This window comes from Petaurus breviceps, unplaced genomic scaffold (genome assembly GCF_028583685.1).
Source record: "Petaurus breviceps papuanus isolate PSGF00001 unplaced genomic scaffold, PetGlider_PUasm1.0 189, whole genome shotgun sequence".
In the NCBI taxonomy this organism is placed as follows: Eukaryota; Metazoa; Chordata; class Mammalia; order Diprotodontia; family Petauridae; genus Petaurus; species Petaurus breviceps.
In genome coordinates, this window is record NW_027185809.1 from 29821184 (window position 1) to 29843110 (window position 21927).

General features: G+C 40.2%; 2 protein-coding genes across 9 annotated transcripts in view; one reads left to right on the plus strand and one right to left on the minus strand.

Annotated features, from left to right (window-relative positions):
• Window positions 1-21927, plus strand: part of DNAL1 (dynein axonemal light chain 1) — a 65454-nt gene that overhangs the window by 22551 nt on the left and 20976 nt on the right. For 4 of the 6 annotated variants that reach the window (XM_069092139.1, XM_069092140.1, XM_069092141.1 and 1 more), the window contains exons 6-7: window positions 1429-1555; window positions 2497-2637. In XM_069092139.1, coding sequence (XP_068948240.1) covers window positions 1429-1555; window positions 2497-2637 — 268 coding nt within the window. Of the gene's footprint in view, window positions 1-1428; window positions 1556-2496; window positions 2638-3923; window positions 7215-14209; window positions 14344-21927 lie in introns of those variants that run through there. The other 2 variants (XM_069092144.1, XM_069092143.1) reach the window with 2 other exon arrangements.
• MIDEAS (mitotic deacetylase associated SANT domain protein) overlaps window positions 9994-21927 on the minus strand; it is a 152523-nt gene continuing 140589 nt past the window's right edge. For all 3 annotated transcript variants that reach the window (XM_069092137.1, XM_069092138.1, XM_069092136.1), the window contains 4 exons: window positions 20173-20322; window positions 18260-18454; window positions 16941-17134; window positions 9994-14588 (listed from right to left, as the gene is read on the minus strand). In XM_069092137.1, the coding sequence (XP_068948238.1) occupies window positions 14360-14588; window positions 16941-17134; window positions 18260-18454; window positions 20173-20322 (768 nt within the window). In that variant the 3' untranslated portion in view covers window positions 9994-14359. The remainder of the gene's footprint in view (window positions 14589-16940; window positions 17135-18259; window positions 18455-20172; window positions 20323-21927) is intronic.

Consider the following 21927-nt stretch of genomic DNA (forward strand, 5'->3'; position numbering starts at 1 on the left):
CTGTTCTTCCCCAGTGATTTGCTTGCTGGCGCCATTGAGAGCAGTGCTGCGGAGGAGAGCTGAGGCAGGACAACATAAGCCCTCCCCTGAAAATAAGCCCTCTGGTGTTTTTCTTTCAAAAAAAAAATAATAAGACAGTGTCTTATTATCGGGGAAACACGGTAGGTCTATATCCCAAAGAGATCTTAAAAAATAAATAAGTAAAAGGAAAAGGACCTACATGTACAAAAATATTTCTAGCAGCTTTTTTTGTGGTGGCAAAGAATTGGAAATCCAGGGGATGCCCATCAATTGAGGAATGGTTTAACAAGTTGTGATATATGATTGTGATGGGATACTATTGTGCTATAAGAAATGAGCAGCACACTTTCAGAAAAACTTAGAAAGACTTATTTAAATTGATGCAAAGTGAAGTGAGCAGAAACGTTGGTATACACAGAAACAACAATATTGTACAATGATCAACTGTGACTGACTTAGCTATTCTCAGCAATACAGTGATCCACAGAATTCCTAAGGACTTATGATGAAAAATGCTATCTCCAGAAAGTATACTTTTTTAAAACTTTATTTTTCTTGGTTTTTTTGTCTATATTTTCTTTCACAACATGATTAATATGGAAATGTTTTGCGTGACTGCATGTGTATAACCTATATCAAATTGCTTTCATTTTCAACAGGGGAGGAGGGAATTTGAAACTCAAAAATTTTAAAAAAATTAGAAATTATCTTTTCATGTAATTGGAAAAAAGTTTTTTTTGAAAAGTCAGTTATTGGCAAGTTGTATTAGATTTTCTAACCTAATAGGTGAAATTCTATAGACTTGACTCATAGAAACTTGATATATTGGAGTATTGGAATATTTTTAAAAGTTTTTAATCTTTTTCAGTGCAAGTATGGTGATTTACTAATATTAATTTGCATTCTAATTTAGACCTTGATACTTGAGGTGAGTTATATTGAACTGAAGTTTACCTTTAGTACTATCCATGGATAAACAGTGCAAACCAGAGAGACACATTTAAAACAACCTAATATAATTGATGATTTTTCTTTTTTTTTCTTTCTTTTTTTTGCTTTTTTGGAGAGGGTGAGGTAGGGCAATTGGGGTTAAGTGACTTGCCCAAGGTCACACAGCTAGTTTTGTGTTAAGTGTCTGAGATCCGATTTGAACTCAGGTCCTCCTGACTCCAGGGCTGGTGTTCTATTTACTACGCCATCTAGCTACCCCAATAGAATTGATGATTTTCAACTCTCTCCAAGTACATTATAAAGACTGTCCTCTACAAAGGCCTGCTCTGATCGTGGTGTGGAGGTGACCTGGTTTTCTTATGAGCCATGCCAGCAGAGGGTTTGCAGTAGTGCCCCAAGGAAATCCTTATGGATCTGGAATATTTAAATCCATGTTGTCATTTTTTTTTTTTTCAGGAGGCAGTTGGGGACACATTAGAGGAACTGTGGATATCTTATAATTTCATTGAGAAGCTGAAAGGGATCCATGTTATGAAGCGACTGAAGATCCTCTATATGTCTAATAACCTAGTAAAAGACTGGGGTAAGCCAAGTTTTTCATTCTGCCTTCTTGCTTACAGAAATTAACCCAGTAGGAGGACAAAGGATATGTAAAAGAGAAATTACTTTCTAAACAATGGTTTACTCTTTGATAGAAAGAACAGCTGAGTTGCTAGCAGTTTGCCATTTTTAGCTGTTTATTGTCCTTATTACAACCATAGGGCTCAAAATCTCTACTAAACATGAAAAGTTACCTAAGGGTCATAAGGAAACCATTTTAAATGTAACTCATCTTTCGAGTCTCCCCTTCTCTAAGCTCATGTCATGCTTTGTACCTTTTATTGGGTCACTCATCTCATGCCACCTTTTACTATAAAGTTGTCTCTGTACATCCCCTTTTAGAGTGTAGCCTTCTTGAAGGGCAAAGGATCTTGTTTAACTGAGCTGTTTCCTCCACAGCGCCTAGTGCAGTGCATGCAGGGCCAGTATTTATTGTAGGGTGCGAGGTCTCACTGACCCCAGTCTTCAACCAACTTCTTGTTCTTTCCCTTGACAAATGTGGCACGCATCACAGAGAGTTTCAAACCTGGAACATGATACAACTTGAAAAGCAATTGCAGAATCACTTCCTGACATGGTTATGATGTATCATTGTGATTTGTCATCATCACATGTTCCTCGGATTTTAATTTTAAGAAAAGGAAATTGGTTCTTTTGGATTCAGTTAATCTTATGTAGCTGATCTTATCCCTTCTTTTTGGCTGAAAGAAAGGAGTTTTTCTTCTATTTATTTACCTTTAATTGCTCAGAGGAGTCATTTTATGTGGAATAGCTTTTTGAACTGCCTTTTAAATGTCAACCTGTTGCTGAAGTAAACGGAAGAGCCACAAAATTGCAGTTGCTGAGGATCAGCCTATAATTAAGTCCCAACAATTGTACTGTTAATACAGCATTTAATTTTGAGTTATTTCTTTGTAATTGTAGGGGAATTTGTAAAGCTGGCGGAATTAGGATGCCTAGAAGAGCTGGTGTTTGTGGGTAATCCCCTGGAAGAAAAATATTCCACTGAGGGCATCTGGATTGATGAAGCAACCAGACGGGTGCCCAAGCTGAAGAAGCTGGATGGTAGGTTGTTTGGGGTAGCAGCTTGGTGACATTTTCTGAAAATAAGCACTGATTTAGTGATAAAATATTATGAAGAGAAGAACCAGAACCAGACAAGGAAATAGTATGTCCCCTTGAACCTCAGAGGCAGGTTTAGTTGTTTTTTTTTACAATTTGGATTGGTCAGGTTTGAACCAGGAAGAACTGAGGAGGTTTGGTTGGCCTGTGGTTTCCCCAGCATGTTTAGACTATACCTGTGCTATCCATAGTTTGAAAGATTCAAGGAAATCAGGTCTTTTTAAGAGTGTGGGTCTATTTTTCATGAGGTTACAGTTTCATTCAAGATTTCCAGGGCAGTGTTTTCTTTTAATTTTTTAAAGTTGTAAGCAGATAACCATGTTACATGAGCAACAAATGTAAGGTAGTATACAGTGTTTTAAATACAGGACTGTTATGGAAAATCAGCAGAAAAATAGATGGAGGTAACCGGTTGGAGAAGCCTTCACCAAGAGGAGAAAAATTTGAATTCAGTCTTACAAAATGGATGGTGTTAATAGGACAAGCACAGGGTTGTAGAGTGAGATGAGATTCCACAGTATATAGAGTAGCAACGTCAAAAAGCACAGGAGTTGGGGGAAGCTAGGTAGCACAGTGAATAGAGCACTGGCCCTAGAGTCAGGAGGACCTGAGTTCAAACCCGGCCTCAGACACTTAACACTTACTAGCTGTGTGACCTTGGGCAAGTCACTTAACCCCAATTGCCCCCCTCCAAAAAAAAAACCAAACACAGGAATGTGAAATATCAAGCCCAAGAGTTCCAGCAGCAAAGGATCTCAGAGCTTATCTGGTCCTGTTCCTTCCTTTTACAGATGAGGAAACTGGGGGAAAGGGCAGAGCTGGCATTTGAACATAGGTCTTTTACTCCCAATCTAGCACTCTCTTCACTGTACCACTATTCCCTTTCATTTAGTGAACAGTCTCTATGCTCATTTGATTGGATTATAGGGTTTCAGAAAGTATGTAGTTGGTGATTAGCCTAGAAAGTTTGATTGGTATTGCTAGGGTATAGAAGGCCCTATAGAATGTAAGGGTAAGGAATTTAAACAGTTTCTTGTAGGCAATAGGTACTTTTTGTCAAGCATTTTTTTCTTCAGTACCCACGAGCCCATTTGAAACATTTGGGCACAGCTTGGGAAGTCGTGGACACTCTGGAGTCAGTTTTTAGGTTGACAGGAAGCTTCTGTCACTTAGAATATCATGACTTTGTTATAAGAATCTTCAGAAGTAATTCTCCCTTTCATTTTTAGGAATACCAGTAATTAAAGAGGAAGAAGAAGAAGAAGGCTAATGCCACATTTCCACTTTGTTTTAACTTATGATATTTAAGTAAGAATAATAGATAACGCTTTGTATAATTGTCTGTTTTAAAAAGTATATTGAGGACAAAATATTTTTAAAATATTTTACAAATTTCTTGTCATTTTCCCTTTCTTACTCCATCTAAAGAGTGAGTTAACAGTTAATAGTGGTGACAGCAGCTTTACTTATAAGGACACAGGCCTCCTATTTTGTAACTAAAGAAATTGCGGATAGCAGTATCCACTCTTTAGTCACAACTGGCATATCCCAAGCTAATAAAATATTTATAAAATAGTTTTTTCTAGTTAGAATAGAAGCACATTTTTGTGTCCCTTCAACCTAAGTATTTTAATTATTTATAATAACAAAGGAATAAGTTTTAGTCCTTTGTTCAGTTTGTTTAAATACACTTAGTCTATTTTTTTATTATGTGTTGTTTCAAGAAACAAGTTTTAGACCCACATATTTGGATCTTTACCATCTTCCCTCCTATCTAGCTGCCTTCTTGTTTTTCATAGTCACACAAAAGCCACCTATATGGTTAAAAAAGATAACATGGCATGAATTGATTTTCTGTCACCAGCAAGACTCAGAACCAGCAGACGAAAAGTTCACTTGGGACAACTCTGAATAAGAGAAAAATTCAAATCCAAGGTGACATATTCCACATTATGGTTTGTTAGGATTTTTAAAAAATGAATGCAGGTTAACTGGGATTTAAGTCACTGAGTCAGATTATGGCCTAGTCAGTCCAGTGACTGCAATTATCTTGATCTCTATAATCACTGGGGCTGAATCAGCCATGTTATGTTAAGTATCATTTGTGAAGATGACTGTGATGATCACTCTTCGTGCTGTCATCTGGTTATTTTGCACATGTAAATTTGACCTTATGCACAGGGTGAAAATTGTAAAGAAATGACTAGATATTTTAGTTTTGCCTAGCCCAAACTGATTGCTAGGCAGCATTACTCCGTATTCACCTAGGTTTTTATCAATTGTCCCTAATTTTAGGGGATAATGAATTATGGCAAATATAAAGAATAGAGACCTTATCAAGAATTGAATCTAGCAAGTTCCTGATGAATGAAATTTTCTATTTCTAGGTTCACTTTTGTTTGAGAAGCACCAGTTCAGATAGCTGATAGGATGGGTCATGTAAATGCATAATAGGTGGGAAAGAAAAGAAAGTGAAATATTTTGATATGGGTGAACAGGCAAATGGCAACATTTTTAGAGTAATTTCATGCAATATGGCAATATACTTAAACTCCAAAATCATTAAATAACAAGAAAGCACAGAATTCTGGATTGTGTAACAAAAAGTCAACATTCTTTCCCTTCCTGGGAAGTGTAAGGTGGTATGGAGTGTTGTGCCTAAGTGGAGTGTTGTAGAGAGAAATGGCCAATTCCCTCATATAGTCAGGAACCCTCTGCCACATTGTTCTAGGTATTACTACAGTGAGGTACCACTGATAATTTCATAGTTAAAGGAGGAAAAAGTAAGTTAATGATTTAAAGACGTAGCCCCTGGCTTCAAGCATTGAGTTCTTACCAAGACAGGAAACATTTGATTTCCTTGAGTATACAAACTTATTAGAAAGGTGTTACTGCTTTGACAATCAGTTTCTAGTGATGAGAGAAGAAAAATTGGTGCAACATTTTAAATTTTAGCCATTCTCTGAGAAGAAATTCTTTATAGTTAATTTAGGAAACCCTGCCCAATCTTAAGAATCCAAAGCCTGTGAATATTCAGGGGGAACATAATTCAAAGAACCTTCATTGTACTTTTGTTGTGGTGGGTAATTCATTCTGTTGTCCTGGTTGAAATTGAAAATCTTTAGGTTGGGTGGGTATGGATTTTTTTTGTTGTTGTCTTCCTTTAAAAGTCACTGTCAGAGTGAAACAAATGACTTACAACAATGTTGGCCAGTTGAATCTGCTTGTCACATGGCTTAGGGGTTGTTTTTGATGCCTGTTTTTCCTATCCTTGGTTGTGACCTTTTTAAATCAGAAAGGACCTTTTTCTTTCCTCTTGTAACCTTGGAATCACATGTAGTGTTCAGAGAAATAGAAGGTGGTGATTACTGGTGTCTTCACCCAATATTTACATTCATGTCAACTCAGCATGTTTATTGAGTGCCTCCTGTGGTGCCTAGTATAATTCTCTTTATGAGACTGAATCTAGAGTCTTAGCCATTAGGGAAAGAAATACAGGGACTCAGAAGTAGTTCAGGATCTTACTTCATCTATTTCAAAGGACCCTAAATTTAATTGATGCATTATGCCTTAAGCATATTGCTTCTAGGAAGGATGTTTGGCTTAGTTTGAATGTGTTGTTTCTGTGCTCCTAGATTATTCATATATATACACATATATATTACATATATGTTTCAAGTGGTTAAATTAGTTTTCCTGACTCTATTTTTCCCTCCACTGGTAAATTTGTACAATTGATTATTTTGTTAAAATTCTGAACAATTTTAATTGTTCAGAAAGCTTCTATTTTAGTCATCCAAAGAATTCAGCTCTTGTGTGGTATTCAATATTGATATAGTTGTGATTCTATACGTTTTTAGACAACTCTCTAGTTAACTTCTGCCAGTCTTCATGTGATGTTTAAAAAGGTGATGTGTATATGAAGGATGGCCAGAAAAGGCATACAGATGTTACCCTGTTGTGCCTTTCTTAAAAATCATTTGGAAGTTTTATTTTTATTTTCTCTCTCATCTTTTCCTAGCAGTGTCTCACCTAGCATTTCTTACCATGTTTATTTTAAGCCAACTCTCCCAAGATATCACTAATTTTTGCCTTCTCTCTTTTAATTAGCAATAGTGCCCTTTCTTGGATAGAATTGTCCATACTTCTCTCTTACTCATTTTCCAAAGTGTAATCTTTTGAGTATGCTTTAAAAAACTCAGTCCATGTTCTTTTTTTTTTTTTTTGCCTTTTGGAAGGCAACTGGGGTCAAGCAACTTGCTCAAGGTTACGCGGCTGAGTCCATGTACTTTAAGAGTGATTTATGGGGTGGCTAGGTGGTACAGTGAGTAAAGCATAGGATATGGAGTCAGGAGGACCCGAGTTCGGTTCCAGCCTCAGACACTTCACACACACACACACACACACACACACACTAGCTGTATAACCTTGGGCAAGTTACTTAACCCCAATTGCCCTCCAAAAAGCTAAAAAAAAAAAAAGATTTATAGTCTAATTTTGCACAAGATTCAGAGTTTTATGCATCCATAATAAAAATTTTACAAATTATTATATAAAACTAGGGGATTGTACATGAGAGCTGGATAATTTAGACATTCATATAAATCTTTCCTTAGTAACTCACTTTTTAAAAAGTGCTTTACAGTTTACAAAGGATATTCCTTACAACAAACCTCTGAGATAATTCAGATCTAGTTGGGAGTGATCTGAACATATGGTTCATTATGTGAAAATAACTTGGTCTTAGCAACGTTCCTAGGTCTGATTTAAAAAAAAAAAAAGAAAATTACTATTTAAGTTGATGTTAATTCACTAAGTTTGAGATTGCATGCCAGGAACTGAGATCAGGGGAATTAGCCTTCTTCTTTCAACCTCCAAAGGAGGATTGAAGTTTGAGCAGAGATGGTATAAAGAGCTTAGAAGCTATTCTCATATGGAAAGAGAGCTTTTGATTTGACAGGGAACTCATTAGCAGTGTGAAATAGAATGATGAGGAGGGAGGAGAAATGAGGTCTTAAGAATATTCAAGTCCCTTTCAAGGATTTGTTCTCAGTGTTAATTCTCTTTATGTGTAAATAGATTTTTAAGGCTAATTTAGCTCTGGGGTTTACCATAATCATCCACCTGGAAGGACTAAATAGAAAGGCGCTCTAGAGAGAGGTAGGATTTGATCATTCACCAAAAGATGAAATAATATGAAAGGCACTGTCACTAGTAGAGAAGGCAAACAGTCTATTGTATGTTTTGGTAGGTCATTTTATATTAGCACAGTGGCTAAAGTGCTGGACCTAGAGTTAGGAAGACTCATCTTCCTGAGTTCAGACACTTACTAGCTGTGTGACCCTGGGCAAGTCACTTAACCTTGTCTGTCTCAGTTTCCTCTTCTGTAAAATGAGCTGCAGAAGAAAATGGCAAACTTTTCCAGTATCTTTGCCAAGAAAACCCCAAATGGGATTGTGAAGAGTCAGACACAACTGAAAAAATTTGTAAAGGAACTTTAATACTAGAGTTCCTATTCATTTAACACAGACTTATTTGAATTTTTTTTTTTGCATTATTCTGTAGAATATTGAAGTCTAAAACAAAAACTTCATCCAACACAGAGCTGGTGCTTCTGACATATTTCACTTGAACCCATTTTCTAACCCCAGGATTTCCTTCTTGTAAAGTGGTAATTAAAGTTACAATAAAAAGTTTAAGGGTAATAATTGAAATCTTTTCTAACTTTATAAGGTTCTAATTTATAAATTCACTGGTGCCTTTTTGAACTAGTGACTACAAAAGAAAGAAACTAAAGCAAACTGAATCCTACCTTTATGTGACATAAGTTATTGCCGAACATCATTTACTCGATGGGTTGTGAGAAAGTGGTAACTAGATTCTAGTTCATTTCCTAGGTGGAGGAGGTCAAAGCAAGCTAACCAGATTTTGTTATAACAAATTTAAGCAGGGAGAGAAGTTACCATTTTGGGGGAAATTTGCACTTTAAAATAATGCACTGGATGTTGATAGGAAGTATTTCCAAAGGATAGATGGATATTGATCTAACCTGCACAATAGTATCTTTGAGTTAGACCTCACATAAGCTATGACTAGTGAACCTTGGCCTAAGCATGTATTTATAGTAGCTTCCCAAGAACACCAATCATAGTAAAGATTTCCTTTGTTATTTGGTGCAATCTTCCATTTCTGCTGCATCCATGGCGATGAATCTGTGTGATGTGACACTAGAGTCCCATGTACTACAATGCTGAAACCATGTAGAATCCTGAACAGAAGCTTTGTGATACTGTATATGTCTATTTTATTAATTTAGATGTTGGCTAAACAGAGTTGGGGCAAATAGTGTGGAGGTGGGTGGGAATTCTTTGCTTGTTTGGCAGGCAGGGTGCTTGCCTCTGGGGTGCTATTGCCCAAAGGGATTAATTCCCTCAAGACTGATGGGTAGAAGCTGAAGGGAATGATCCCAGCAGCTCCTCCCTTGACTCTGTTAAAGATTAGGAAGGGTCACTCTAGAAACCTTGGCTTCTAGAACTGGCTCTAATAAGGAGGATATTTTAACATCTACTTTGGTTAATAATCTCTTTTATACATAAGAAGTTTTGTAGCATGACTTTATGACTAAACATTGTCTCTTAAATTATTTAGACCCATTTGGGTTTCTAAATGTTATTTTGTGGAACTTGTTTTAAAATAGTAATAAATGGTGTTATTTTATAAAAAAGAATTAAAATATATATGTATCTTTTTTTATATGACCACAGGATTAAGAAACCCTAGCAATTCCAATCTTAGTAATTTACCAGCATTTGGCCTTTGGGAAACATTATTCATCCTTGCTACTTGACCTGTCCAGTACTAAAGCCTCTTCAACTGTTAACCTACTTCAAGTATATCTGCCCTCCTGACACACACTTTGTGAACACACAAAGTTCGTGCACATCTCTTCATTTGTTATGGGATCATGAAAGGAGGTTCTGCACATGGTTCTTCCCATAGTGCACTGGCTGACTACAAGCTTCCATGGAATGAATGGTTCAGGGAAAACTGTAGGATTTGACCTTTCTGCACTTAGAGGCAACATGGTGTTGTAGAGTACTGTACTTGAAGTCCTGGGAGACCAGAAAGGACCGTTACTACTTTGTCACCATTAGCACTTACCCTCTCTAATCCTGAATATTGTCATCTGCAAAATGAGAAGGCCTAGATTTTCTCTCAGATCCATTCCAGCTCCATGATATGACCTTTTACCAAGCCCAGAGAGTGACAATTCCCACCAGAACACAACTTTCCACTATGAATTTTTAAAACCTTATTTAATAAAAGGTTTAGAGATATGGAAAGACATTCAAAAGTAAATAAGTTACATGGGTACATTACAATCACATCAGCAAGATTTTCTTTAGTGTATTAATTTTTTTATAAAAAGCACACAAAAAATAAAATCTTCAGTCTGGTCTATCACAACTGTACAGCAAAAGAGGTAAATAATATATATAATATAATATATATGTACACTTTTGATATGTAACAGTCTTTAAAAAGGTTGCCACAGGCAGCAAACACACAAAAGGCAGTGTCTGATCATTTTTCAAAATAAAAGTAATATACTTATTTATATGCTATTAAAGCATTTATACAATAATTACACACTGTTCCTGTGCTCTCTCCCCTCCCAAAAGACCTCCAACTTACAGGCTTAAATAAGTAATGGTTGAAACAGCTGCAAATTGTTGTTAGCACTATTGACACAACACAACGGGGAGGGAGAATATCTGTCTTAAATATAGAAATGTTTTCTAGAAACATGCATATTCTTTGTAAACCTAAAGAGTCAGGCTTTCCAGTCTGGTAACACCATCCCAGAAGCATGCCCCAGAGAGAACACTGAAATATCTGAGGCTTGAATATGCATTGTATTCTCCCTTCCTCCTAGCATGTGGTATGAGAATGAGAAGCTGTTTCAGAGGCAGATGAATGCAGACAATCCCTTTTGACCAAGCAGCATATAAAACCCCTATGCCACTGGTTAAACTCCATTTGATACAGTGGGAGGTATGTGGATGGCAGAAGAGGAGGGAATGTATTTTAACCATGGATGGAGTTTAAAGGCAGTAAAAAAAAAAAATGCCACTACACTGCTCCCCTTGTGTAGTTACAAGCCCAAATTCACGGTCCAAATCAGAAGTAGGGAACCCTTTTTTTTTTTTCAAAGGACAAAAGTCAGCCTAAGGAGTTATTAAAAGGCAACGAAGCATGTATCCACATCGTTACCAAAATCACACCCCAGGTTGTATAGCACTGACAGTTGACAACAGGCCTTCAGGCAACAGGTTACCCCATCCCCCATCTAGATACTGAAGGTTTTATGCCCTTCCTTAGGTGAGTGGTGATGGTGGTTATTACAATGAACATAGAATGATAGGGATGAGTGGGGAGGAGGCAGAAATCCTTAAAGCTGGAGACACTGATTATCCAACTTTCCAAAGCAATGGACTTTCTGATTAGGTTAAGCAAATAAAAGAAAAAATGTGATTGAATCTATCACAGAATAGAGAACAGCACCATTGAAGGATATGTTTAGCTTTGTTTACAGATTGTTTTATATGCACTTTATTTGCCATGATTGCCTTTAATTCTTTAAAGATACAAATTTTTCACATTTTACTGCAGATGACTTTCCTCTCTGCAAATTAACAGAGATACTGTCTTGTCTTCCTTGTCTACCTTTACCTGGGAAGGCCCCTGCTAACTGGGGAGGAAGAGAATCACTTTATTATTCAAAGAATTCCAAGAGACTGGTTTCTGCCACTTTCTGAGTGAATGGAAGGGTCTCATCTGGCTAAAAGTTTCTGTTACAAGAGCAGCTGTCGTGTGTCTAAACAAGGACTGAAACTAAAGGAATTTTTAAATAGAAAAATCTTGGGATATAAGTAGCACTTCAGGGCTGAGCTGAGAAGGCACTCGTATTGAACTTAACTTCCTGCTTTTGGATCATGTACAAGATTTTAGACAACCTTAGGACACTGAATTTCCACAATCTTATGGAGGAAAACAGATCAGTAGGTGAGGATTTAGGAAATCTAGGTCATTCTCTAGGTGGCTAGGCAGAAGGATTTGGTTACTCCCTCTGTGGGGGCCCTGGAGACCCATATTAATGTATAAATGATACTGAAAAATACCTGATAGTGCATAGTTTACAAGCAATCCCTTCCCAAATTACTAGCCTGATGCACCTAGTTACCCAGACTCCCTCACTAGAAATGCTACTTCCTTTGGACCTCATTTATAGTTCAGGTATGTGTCCAGAAAGTAATCCATCCCTAGAATCAGACAGGATCTTCTGAAACCCACAAGCTATTTTCAAAACCTTTTTCTTGTTCTAAGTTTTCATTCCATTAATTCCAGTAAACCTGAATCCCACTAACAATAGTTTTGTTTTGGGAATAGAATCCTTGGACTTGGGAATGAAACCCAAACTCAACCCAAAATTGAACAGGTTTTCTACCACCATTGCTCTTAACCTATCTGAGAGTGGAGGCAAGAAAACTGAGCGAGCAGCACTGTTTTCAATTTCTTTAAAAAAAAAAATCCTTTTGGGGCGGCTAGGTGGCGCAGTGAATTGAATAGAGCACCGGCCCTGGAGTCAGGAGGACCTGAGTTCAAATCCGACCTCAGACACTTGACACACTTACTAGCCGTGTGACTTTGGGCAAGTCACTTAACCCCAACTGCCCTACAAAAAAATAAAAAAAATTAATCTTGGGGCGGCTAGGTGGCACAGTGAATAGAGTACTGGCCCCGGAGTCAGGAGGACCCGAGTTTGGTGCTGGCCCCAGACACTTAACACCCACACAAAAAAAACTAGCTGTGCAACTTCGGGCAAGTTACTTAAACCCAACTGCCCTCCAAAAGGCAAAAAAAAAAAATCCTTTCCCAAACACAAGTATTTTCTGACTTGGACTCCCTGTTGCTTTCACAGCAGGTATCCTGTGGTGGGTTTGGGAAAACCTCATTTCCTCCACTGTCAGGGGCCAATTCCCACAGTGACTGATAGGGAAGGTCCTACCCCTCAGGCACATGGTATCATTTCCCTCTGAGGGCAGGTAGGTATCTTACTTTTGGATAAACAAATTGGGCCTCTGGAAAGTAAGAGGCCCCTGCTCCCTGAGAGGATGTGAAAAATTAAATATGAAAAATAAATAACTCCCAAATCACAACCCTTCCATCTAGTTCAGTGACTGCTCTGACATCTGAAGAAATCCAAGAGCCTGTACCTTCCATACGACAGGGGTCAGCAGGGGCCAGCACAAAAGGGAAGGCAGTCAAAGCATGAAACCCAAGGGTGTGTTTTGGCAATTTGAAGGGCTGGGGCTGGCCTGGTTCGGGCCTTAGAATTAGAGGGGACCACCACTAGGAAAGGTGAAGGCTTTCAGTCCGGGCATCCCCCTAGGATTATTAAGTCTAATCACAATAATGACTGATAGCTAGTCACTCCTTAAGTACCTTCTTTCACAGGAGTTAGGGACCAGAAGGCACCCAGCAAGGGAGTGAGAAATGAGTCCAATTTAGCAAAAACTCAACCACCTTTTTCCTCTACAGGCAGCCTTCTCACCAGTCCTTTCCCACTGGCAGAGACAGCTCTCTCACTAGCTTCTGTTTCCCTAGGAAGGTCTATTAGCAGAGACAGATGCCACTAATTTTGACTTGGATCTCCAAAGGTTTGAGGAATTCATCTCAGCTCTAGGCAGAATTGCCAGGAAACAGGAAAGCTAAGGCCCTGAAATGGACAGTGGGGAAAAAAATCTGGATCTCTGCCACTTCTTCCTTTCACTCTTTTCCCATCTGCACAGGCGCACAATGCATACCCAGCAGCCCCCCTCCAGGGGAAGGAAGAAGGGATGCAGGGAATGGGTGAGCTTTGGTATGGGTACCAGTGTGCTTGCCTGCTCCTTACTGTCCCTGGCAGGGGGCTTGGCCAGGCTAAGTACCAGGTGGAAAGTTCAAGGAGAAGACTAAAATGTTCCTCTCCCAGAAGGGGCCATCCTCTCTCACCCACCTGAGCCAGGGAGGAGACACTGAGCGCATCTTGTTGGCGGAGTCCCTTAATTTTTGGTCACGCTTAGGAAGGTGGTGTCCAGGAGGATTGGGTGAAATCTTGCAAACTTAAGCTAAGCTTTCCATTCCCTAAAATATCTTCCAAGTGACTCAGGGGAGGAATGGAAGGCCAAGAAAAAGGAGGGAATTGTGCAGCCGGAGTTTGGTGTTCAAAAAGCAGCAGAAGTAGCAGCATCAGCAACCAATAGCCTTATGGCTTGGTGGGGTGGGGGAGATCAATGACTCCAGGTTGGAAATCTCTAGAAGCATGAGAGAAGGAGTCCTACCATTCTGAAAAAGCACAGGGACAAGGTCTGACAGACTCAACAGAAGGAGAACTGGGTCCTGCCCGAGGTAACGATTCCCAGGGCCTTTATAAATTAAATAAAAGCTTGTCTTTTGTTCTGTTTTTTTAAAGTCTTCATGATTCCCCGTTGAGTATCCTTTGGGCTGGACAGCTACAGCTACGAGGCAGGTGAGGGTGCAGAGAAGGAAATCACCCAGCACAGGGACAGTGGAGGAGAACCAGTCTCACGGCTTTCCCGGCTGAGTCTACCACTGTGGCTCTCTACACCTCGCCATCTTCCTCTGAGCTCCCACTGCTGCTGCTGCCACCGCCACCACCACCACTATTGCTGCTGTTTGCCTGCCGGGCCTGGAGGCAGGTGGTGGCAGCTGCTGTGGCAGCTGCTGCAGCTGCAGCTTCTTTCTCCTTCTGCTTTAGCGCTGCTGCCTTCTTCTCCTGCTCCGCGTGGCTCTTCATGTGGGCACTACGGCTCTTTACCTTGAAGAAGACCCTGAACAGGAGGAGGACAGAGGGAGAAAGCTGGGTCACAACCAGACTCCTTTCATAACTCCAAAGAGTTGGGCACCCATGGGGGATTGTCTGCTATCATCGTGACTTCCTCAGATTAAAGAGTCTGGAATGAGTCACTAGTGTCAAAGTGCTGGGTTATGGGTTCAAATCCCACCCCTGATATTTATTATATGGGTAGTCACACAGCCTCCTGTAGCCTCAGTTTCCTTCTCTAAAATGAGAGAGAATTGGACTAGATGGCTTTCTCTATCTATTCTCATTCACTAACTACTTGCTAGGTTTTTTCATTGACATCCCTCTATGCTGACCAATTGGGGAATGGCTAAATGTGATAAAATGTTATTTGTTATACTGTTGTAAAACAATGAAAGGGATAGTCTCTGGAGAACAATTTCCACAACAGCAATACCATAATGAAAAACAACTTTGAAAGACTTAGTAATAACTGATCAACACAATGACAAAATTCAGTTCCAAAGAACTCATGAGGAAGAAGGCGGCTATCCACTTCCAAATGGAGAGCTGAGTCACAGTGCAGACTGAAATTTACTTTTCTTCACTTTATTCTGTTCAGACATTGCTAATGTGGGAATTTGTTTTGCATGACTATACATAATTATGCCTTTTCTCTCTCTCTTTAATGGATGGGAGAGGAAGAAAATTTGGAAATGAAAATAAAATTGAATTAAAAAAAAAACAAGATCAATGCATGAAAATAATTAATCACACCCCTCAAATGTTAAGTAGGCAAGACCCTCCCTGCCCTAGTCAGGAAGAGAGGGAACCTGGGGTCAGGGGCTTGACTGTAGCTGTATTTTAATTGTTCACTTCACCCAGAAGCTAGGTTCCAGGCTAACTTCCTGTCATCTGCCCTGGCTCAGGCACCATTCTAACTACTCAACCTACAAAGGCCATGGGGTAGAGGGTGCTTAATCCATGCAACTTTGAAACTACCAACCAGGACAGGTATGGAGCTATCCTGCTTGGTGAATGACTGCAAACTCACGTAGCTCAAATACCCCAAGACCAAGATCCACATACAATCCAGTCTTCTATTCACATCACCATCTTTCCACCTCTTGCTCTGGGAACCATAATCAAATCCATTCTATCACTGCTTTTGAAAAGGGTTTGTCAGTTAAACTCCCCCAGGGCTATGTTCTCTATCTTTAATTCTTCCCAAACTCCAAACTTTCCTTCTTTGGCAACCGATTTCCTGTCTGTGTTTTTTACTCATCATTAGAATGTAAGCTCCAAGGAAGGCAAGCACTGGCTCACTTTCTTAGTGACATCCCCAATGCTCATAGCAAGGTGCTTGGCTTAAGGAGCTGGTGCAATTCTCTAGAACATGCTGACCAAAAGGGAAGTGACCCCACCACAGGCAAGAAGATGGGAGGCAGAACATCCATCCATAACCATCATCAGTCAACATTAAATCTTATGTATTATTTTCTTTACTGATTCTCACTCAGTCCTGCACCCATACCATGTTTGCACTGCCTCTCTTTGGGGTATAATTTTGATGCAACAAGTTCCAAAAGATTTCATTAGAATCTTGCAGAGCTCGGTGGTGTGCCAGACCCTAGATCCAACAGCTCAGGCTCCAACTTCACCCCCGAATCTTTTAAGAAATTTCCCCTAGGTGGCGCAGTGAATAGAGCACCAGCCCCCTGAAATCAAGAGGACCCTGAGTCCAAACCCAACCTCAGACACTTAACACTACCTGTGTGACCTTGGGCAAGTCACTTAACCCCAAATGCCCTGCCTTCCTTCCCCCTCCAAAAAGACAAAAAAAAAAAAAAAAGAAATTTCCACATTTGTCCTCAAAATATAGTCCTGCAAGTGCCCAGCAGGAGATCAGGAGATAAACATCACCAGAGATAAGGAGGAGGGGGTTACTAAACCAGTCTGGGAAATAACCTAAAAGCTGAGGTTTTAGTACATGTGCTTTAGATACATCATCTCATTTGAGGTGAAGCAAGTAACTATTGATCTTATCCCCATTTTGTAGACAAGAAAAGTGAGGGTCAAATAAATTTCCTGGACAAATAAAGGTAGGATTCAAACCCAGGCCTTCCGGACATCAAGTGAGCATGCTGTCTATTATGATGCTATGATGCCTGTCCACCAGACTGATCACACGGTGTGACCAAATGCTACTTTAACCCTTGTGCTCCCTCTAGTCTCAGATCAGCGGGAGACAGAGCGACATCAACTGAGGTTGCTGCTGTCCTCACTGTCCCATCAAGAACCCCCAACTTTGGTCTTTTCCCAGTTCTCATTACCAGCCACCCACCCCACTGCCAACTGATTGGAACTCTGTCTTTTGTACCTGCCACATTTTTTACAAGGGAACGTGCTGTCCTGGTTCTGGGTTTTACTTAAGGTCTCTGTGGTTTTCTTCTCTGTGATGGGTCCGCCTCTTCGAGTTTTCCCTGAGCTCTCCTTAGGTTTCTCTGTGGCTCGGCTGCTGGCCACTCCAGGAGCATTGGACTCATGGCTCCTGAGGATGAGGACATCATTGATCTAGACAGATGAAGACAAAGCAACTGCATCAGTTTGGAATGAAAGAGCTTCTGTGGGAGAAGAGCACCATGGCCTGCTTGGTTTGGCTCTTGGCAGCAAGTATCACGGCAAAGAATCCTATGGGGACTTCATATTTACTGTTTTGCAAGGAAGCCATGGAAGCTTGTGATTAGCTCTATCTGTCCAGAGCTCCTTTTTTTTTTTTTTTTTGCTAAATTCAGTTCATGTACCTGAAGTAGAATAATTCCCATCTCTTATGTGTCACGTGTGAGGCCGAATTTGAACTCAGGTCCTCCTGACTCCAGGGCCAATGCTCTATTCACAATGCCACCTAGCTGGCCTCTTACTCTTTTTTGAAATAATTTCTAAAACTAAACTTGGCAGTCCTCAACATCTAGACACATAAAGGGTTAGAGAGCAAGAATTACAATCTGAAATCATGAATCCACCACGTACAGCTTGTTTAAAAAAAAAATCAAAATCTGACTCGGTAGTTAGTACCAACACTGCCCTTGTCTGCATCCCCTTACAAACTCCTTCTACTTTCTCTTCTGTGTTTTTTCACATATTTCATTGATGCTTTTCTTTTGGCTTTTTTTTTTTTGCATCACTCCTCCCCAATTAAAAGCCTTCCCTTGTAGCAACCCCCTTCTTAAGGAGTCACTACTTGAGGGCCACCTCCTACATACTTTCCCTCCAAATGAAATACTTCCCAGCTAGGTCCCATCCCCAGCAAGTCTCCCTCTCCTGTTTCAAAGGCCAGTTCTAACTTCTAATCCAATGTTCCTTGAAACTGCAACCCTTCTGTCCAAACCATCCTCTCTGGGCTTTAACTCAAGATCCCTGTCAACTGGATCAGGTCTTGTCACCGTCTCTAGCAGTATTACTTCAACTTTCTTGTGCCCACCTGAAGGCAAACCTCTCCCTTCCAGCTGTCCCTTACTTTACCACACTAGTCAGCCTTGTACCTGGGCCCTAGGTGTGTGAACCTACAACACTTTCGGGAGGTGGGAAGGGGCTAATAGTCACTAATGTTATGTCAGAGACCTCTCTACATAAGAAGTGTGAGACACAAGGGGTACTCTGAACTCTCACCTGGCCCCATGGAGGGAAAGTCACACTTACCGCCTCATTGGCTTGCATCGTCTGGGCAGCTTTGACTGCTGCTGCCCTCCGGCTCCTCTCCCGAACCTCTTCTTGCTCTTCCTGCTTCCCTTCCTCCCCCCAATCTTCCTTCTTGGCCTCCTTCTTGGCCACTACACATTCTTCACTTGGGGCCTCTCTTTTGGGGGGCTGGATCCTTGTCAACCTCTGGGAACTCTTAACATTGGAAAAAGAAAAAAAAGAGTGAGATAGGTTTATCTTTTCTGCTTTATCCCTAGGAGGCCTATTTTTAGAAACAGACCCCAAATTTCCTATTTTAGAGCTAGTGCAGAACAGAGAAGGGAGACCTGAGTCACATGAATATTTGGGGCTGGGAGCCCAAAGCAAGAAAAAAAGATCCAACCTGTCTCCATAGGTTAGTTATCACCAGCAGGCTAGAACCACGAAAGAAGCCCCATAGTGGGCAGTGTGGTCTCATAGGAAAAAGCTCTCTGGTCTAGGGATTTAGAGGCTTACACTCCAGTCCCCATCCTGCCATTAATTAACTGCAGGATCTTTAGTTCAAGTCCCAGAAGGGACCTCATAAATCATTCAGCCCAATCTGTACCTGTATAGAAATCCCTCTGCAGCACCTTTACAAGTAGCCGTCCAGTCTTGGGCTGAAGACCTTAAGAGATGAGCGATTTCAGCACCTCCCAAGATGGTCCATTCAATGGGGAATGGCTGTTGGGAAGTTTTTCCTTAGCCATAAATCTGTCTCTCTACTACTCCTAGTTCTGAATGCTAGAGCCAAGCAGACTTGGTCTAAGGTGGCCAAGCTCTCTTCCACACAGTCACTTTCAACACTTGTAGATGATAATCATCCTTAACAATACTTGTTCCAAGGAGAAATCCATACCTCCACCCCCTCTAGGGTTAAGCCACATCCCTTCCTCCGTCTCTTCCAGCCCCGACCCCACTTCAATTTTTCCATTGGAAAGATGGGGATAACATTGTTTCTCCCTAACAGAGCTGTCATGATGAAATGATGGAATATGCATGAAATCCTTCAGAAAACTTTGCCAAAATGATCCACAAACAGGACACACTTCTACCATTACTACAATTATTGTAATACAACTATTACAGTTACTACTATTAGGCAGTTAGGTGGCAAAATGGATAGAACACAGGGCCTAGAGTCAGGAAGACCTGAGTTCAAATCCATCCTCAGATTCATCCTAACTGTATGACCCTGGTCAAGTCACTTCACCCGTCTGCCTCAGTTTCTTCAACTGTAAAATGAGCATATTAATAGCACCTATATCCCAGGGTTGCTATGAGGATCAAATGAAATAATATAGTAATATATTATTATTATTAATAACATCATTATTAATAATACATTAATGTTAAATAGTAACATAATTAAAAATCACTTAACAGAGCCTGGCCAATGTATCATTGTTTAGTCACATCCAACTCTTTGGGACCCCGTTGTGGGTTTCTTTACCGAAGATACTGCAGTAGTTTTCCATTTTTTTTCTCCAGTTCATTTTACAGAGGAAACTAAGGCAAACAGGATTAAATGACTTGCCCAGAGCCACACAGTTAGGAAGTGTCTGAGGCCAGATTTGAATTCAGGAATATGAGTCTTCCTGACTCTAGGCCCATCACTCTATCCACTGCACGACCCAGCTGCCTACAGCCTGGAAAACAGCAGGTGCCTTAAAAATCTTCCCTTCCCTATATCTCTTCCTTCCCTTCCTCCCTCTACCACCAATCTGCTTTGCAAGGAGAAGGGTCTAAAACTCTTGTTTCATACAGGTGACTCAAGAACTTCTCAATGACTGAACCCTGTAGCATTCTGTCCCCTTCCTTTTAATACAACTGAGGGCCCATGAAAAACCAAGTCCCAAGAGCCTTAGCTACTCAGACATCAGAGAGGGAATCACCTTAATGTCCACTTCCACTTCCTCCTGACCCAGTCTTTCATCGGTGGCATCAATATCCCCAAAGGTCAGAGTCCCGTTTCGCCCAATTTTCACCTGCTTCTTGTAGGTGTAGTAGAACTCCACACACTGGGCCACTGTTTTGGTCTGAATCTGTTTGGAGTCAAAATGTGGTCAGAGTCCCTTGATCTGTTTAGCTTTATTTGTCTTGCCCACCTTCCCCTCTTTTGCTGTTCTCTCCCTCCCCCCAATACCTCTTCCCTGTCTCCAAATAGTACAAAGTTTAATTCATTAATTAAATTATTAATAATTTTATGTTAAATATTATTAATTTAAATATTAAATATAAATAGTTAAACTAAATAAGCTTAAAAATTAATTCAATAAAAATTTATTAAGTGCCTTCTACATGGAGGGCCCTATGTTAGGCACTGAAGATACAATGACAAAAATGAAACAGTCTACCCTGACCTCAAGGAGCTTTTTTCTATTAATCTAATGAGTACAGGTGAAAAGATACAAAATAGCAATGGTTTTCTCCCAGCACAGGGAATTTTCCATACAACGATTTCCTCAACATCACAGACCAAGACCAGACTGTGACTTAGTATGAACATTCTAAGGAATTGCCTGTGGAATAAGAGGTCAAGTGTCTTACCCAAGACTATACAGCGTGTAAGTGCAAAAGGCAGGATTTGAACCCAGTTTTTCCAGGCTCCAAACTCAAAATGTGATTCATTATGCTACTTATATATATATATATATATATATATACACACACACACACACATACACTACCTTATGCAGATAAGGACAATATGAAGAAAATTGAGAACAGGGAGCTCAGTAACACCTGGGGGGATCAGGAAAGGTGTCATAAAAGGAATGGCATCAGAGTTGAATCTCGAAGGAAAAATTCTGAGAGGAAATGAAGAGTAAGTACATTCTGGACATGGGGGCAGCATGTACAAATGCATGGAGGTGGAAGATGGGAGTATTGTTCTCTGGCAACAACTAGTATTCCAGTTTGGAGGGTAGATAGAGGTCATGAAGGGGCACAGTATGAAATAATATTGGAAAGGAAGATGGGAGCAAATTGTGGAGGGTCTTAAATCCCAAACTAAGGCATCTGGAATTACTGGAGTGCAAACAAAGAGGCTCCAAGTTATTTTCTTGATTCATTTGCATATTTTCACTCTCATTTTCATATTCTCTCTCTCTCTGCACCCTAAATACCTTAATACTGCACTAAGACTTCTGATATTTTACACACACATCACTGTAGCAGTGAGGCTGAATCACCTGCCTATGCCCACACATCTCTACATTTTTATATCTATACCTGTAGGTATAGATTTTAATTTACATCTATATGGAGTGTGTGTATGCATATAGAAAGGGTAAAAGTCACATGTTTGTGCTTTTGAACACTCTTAAGAGAACAAGTGACTCACCAATAAACTAACACATTAAATGAGAGAATTGAATGTCCCCAGGGTGATTAACTAAGGTGAGAGCTATGTGTCAGGGAAGGAAGGATAATAATCTCCAAGTCAAACACAGAACTACATGGGGGGGGGGGGGTGGAACAATCATTTCTTTATATCCTTCTCTCCCTCCCTCCCTCCTTTTATGCAGATATGGGGTGGGAGGTCTTGCTTCTGCAGACAGAAACATTTAGGTTCGAATCTGACTATTGCAGAATTTACAGACTTTACAGCTTTCTCTACTAGGCATACAGCCACAGTCCTTGTCTTT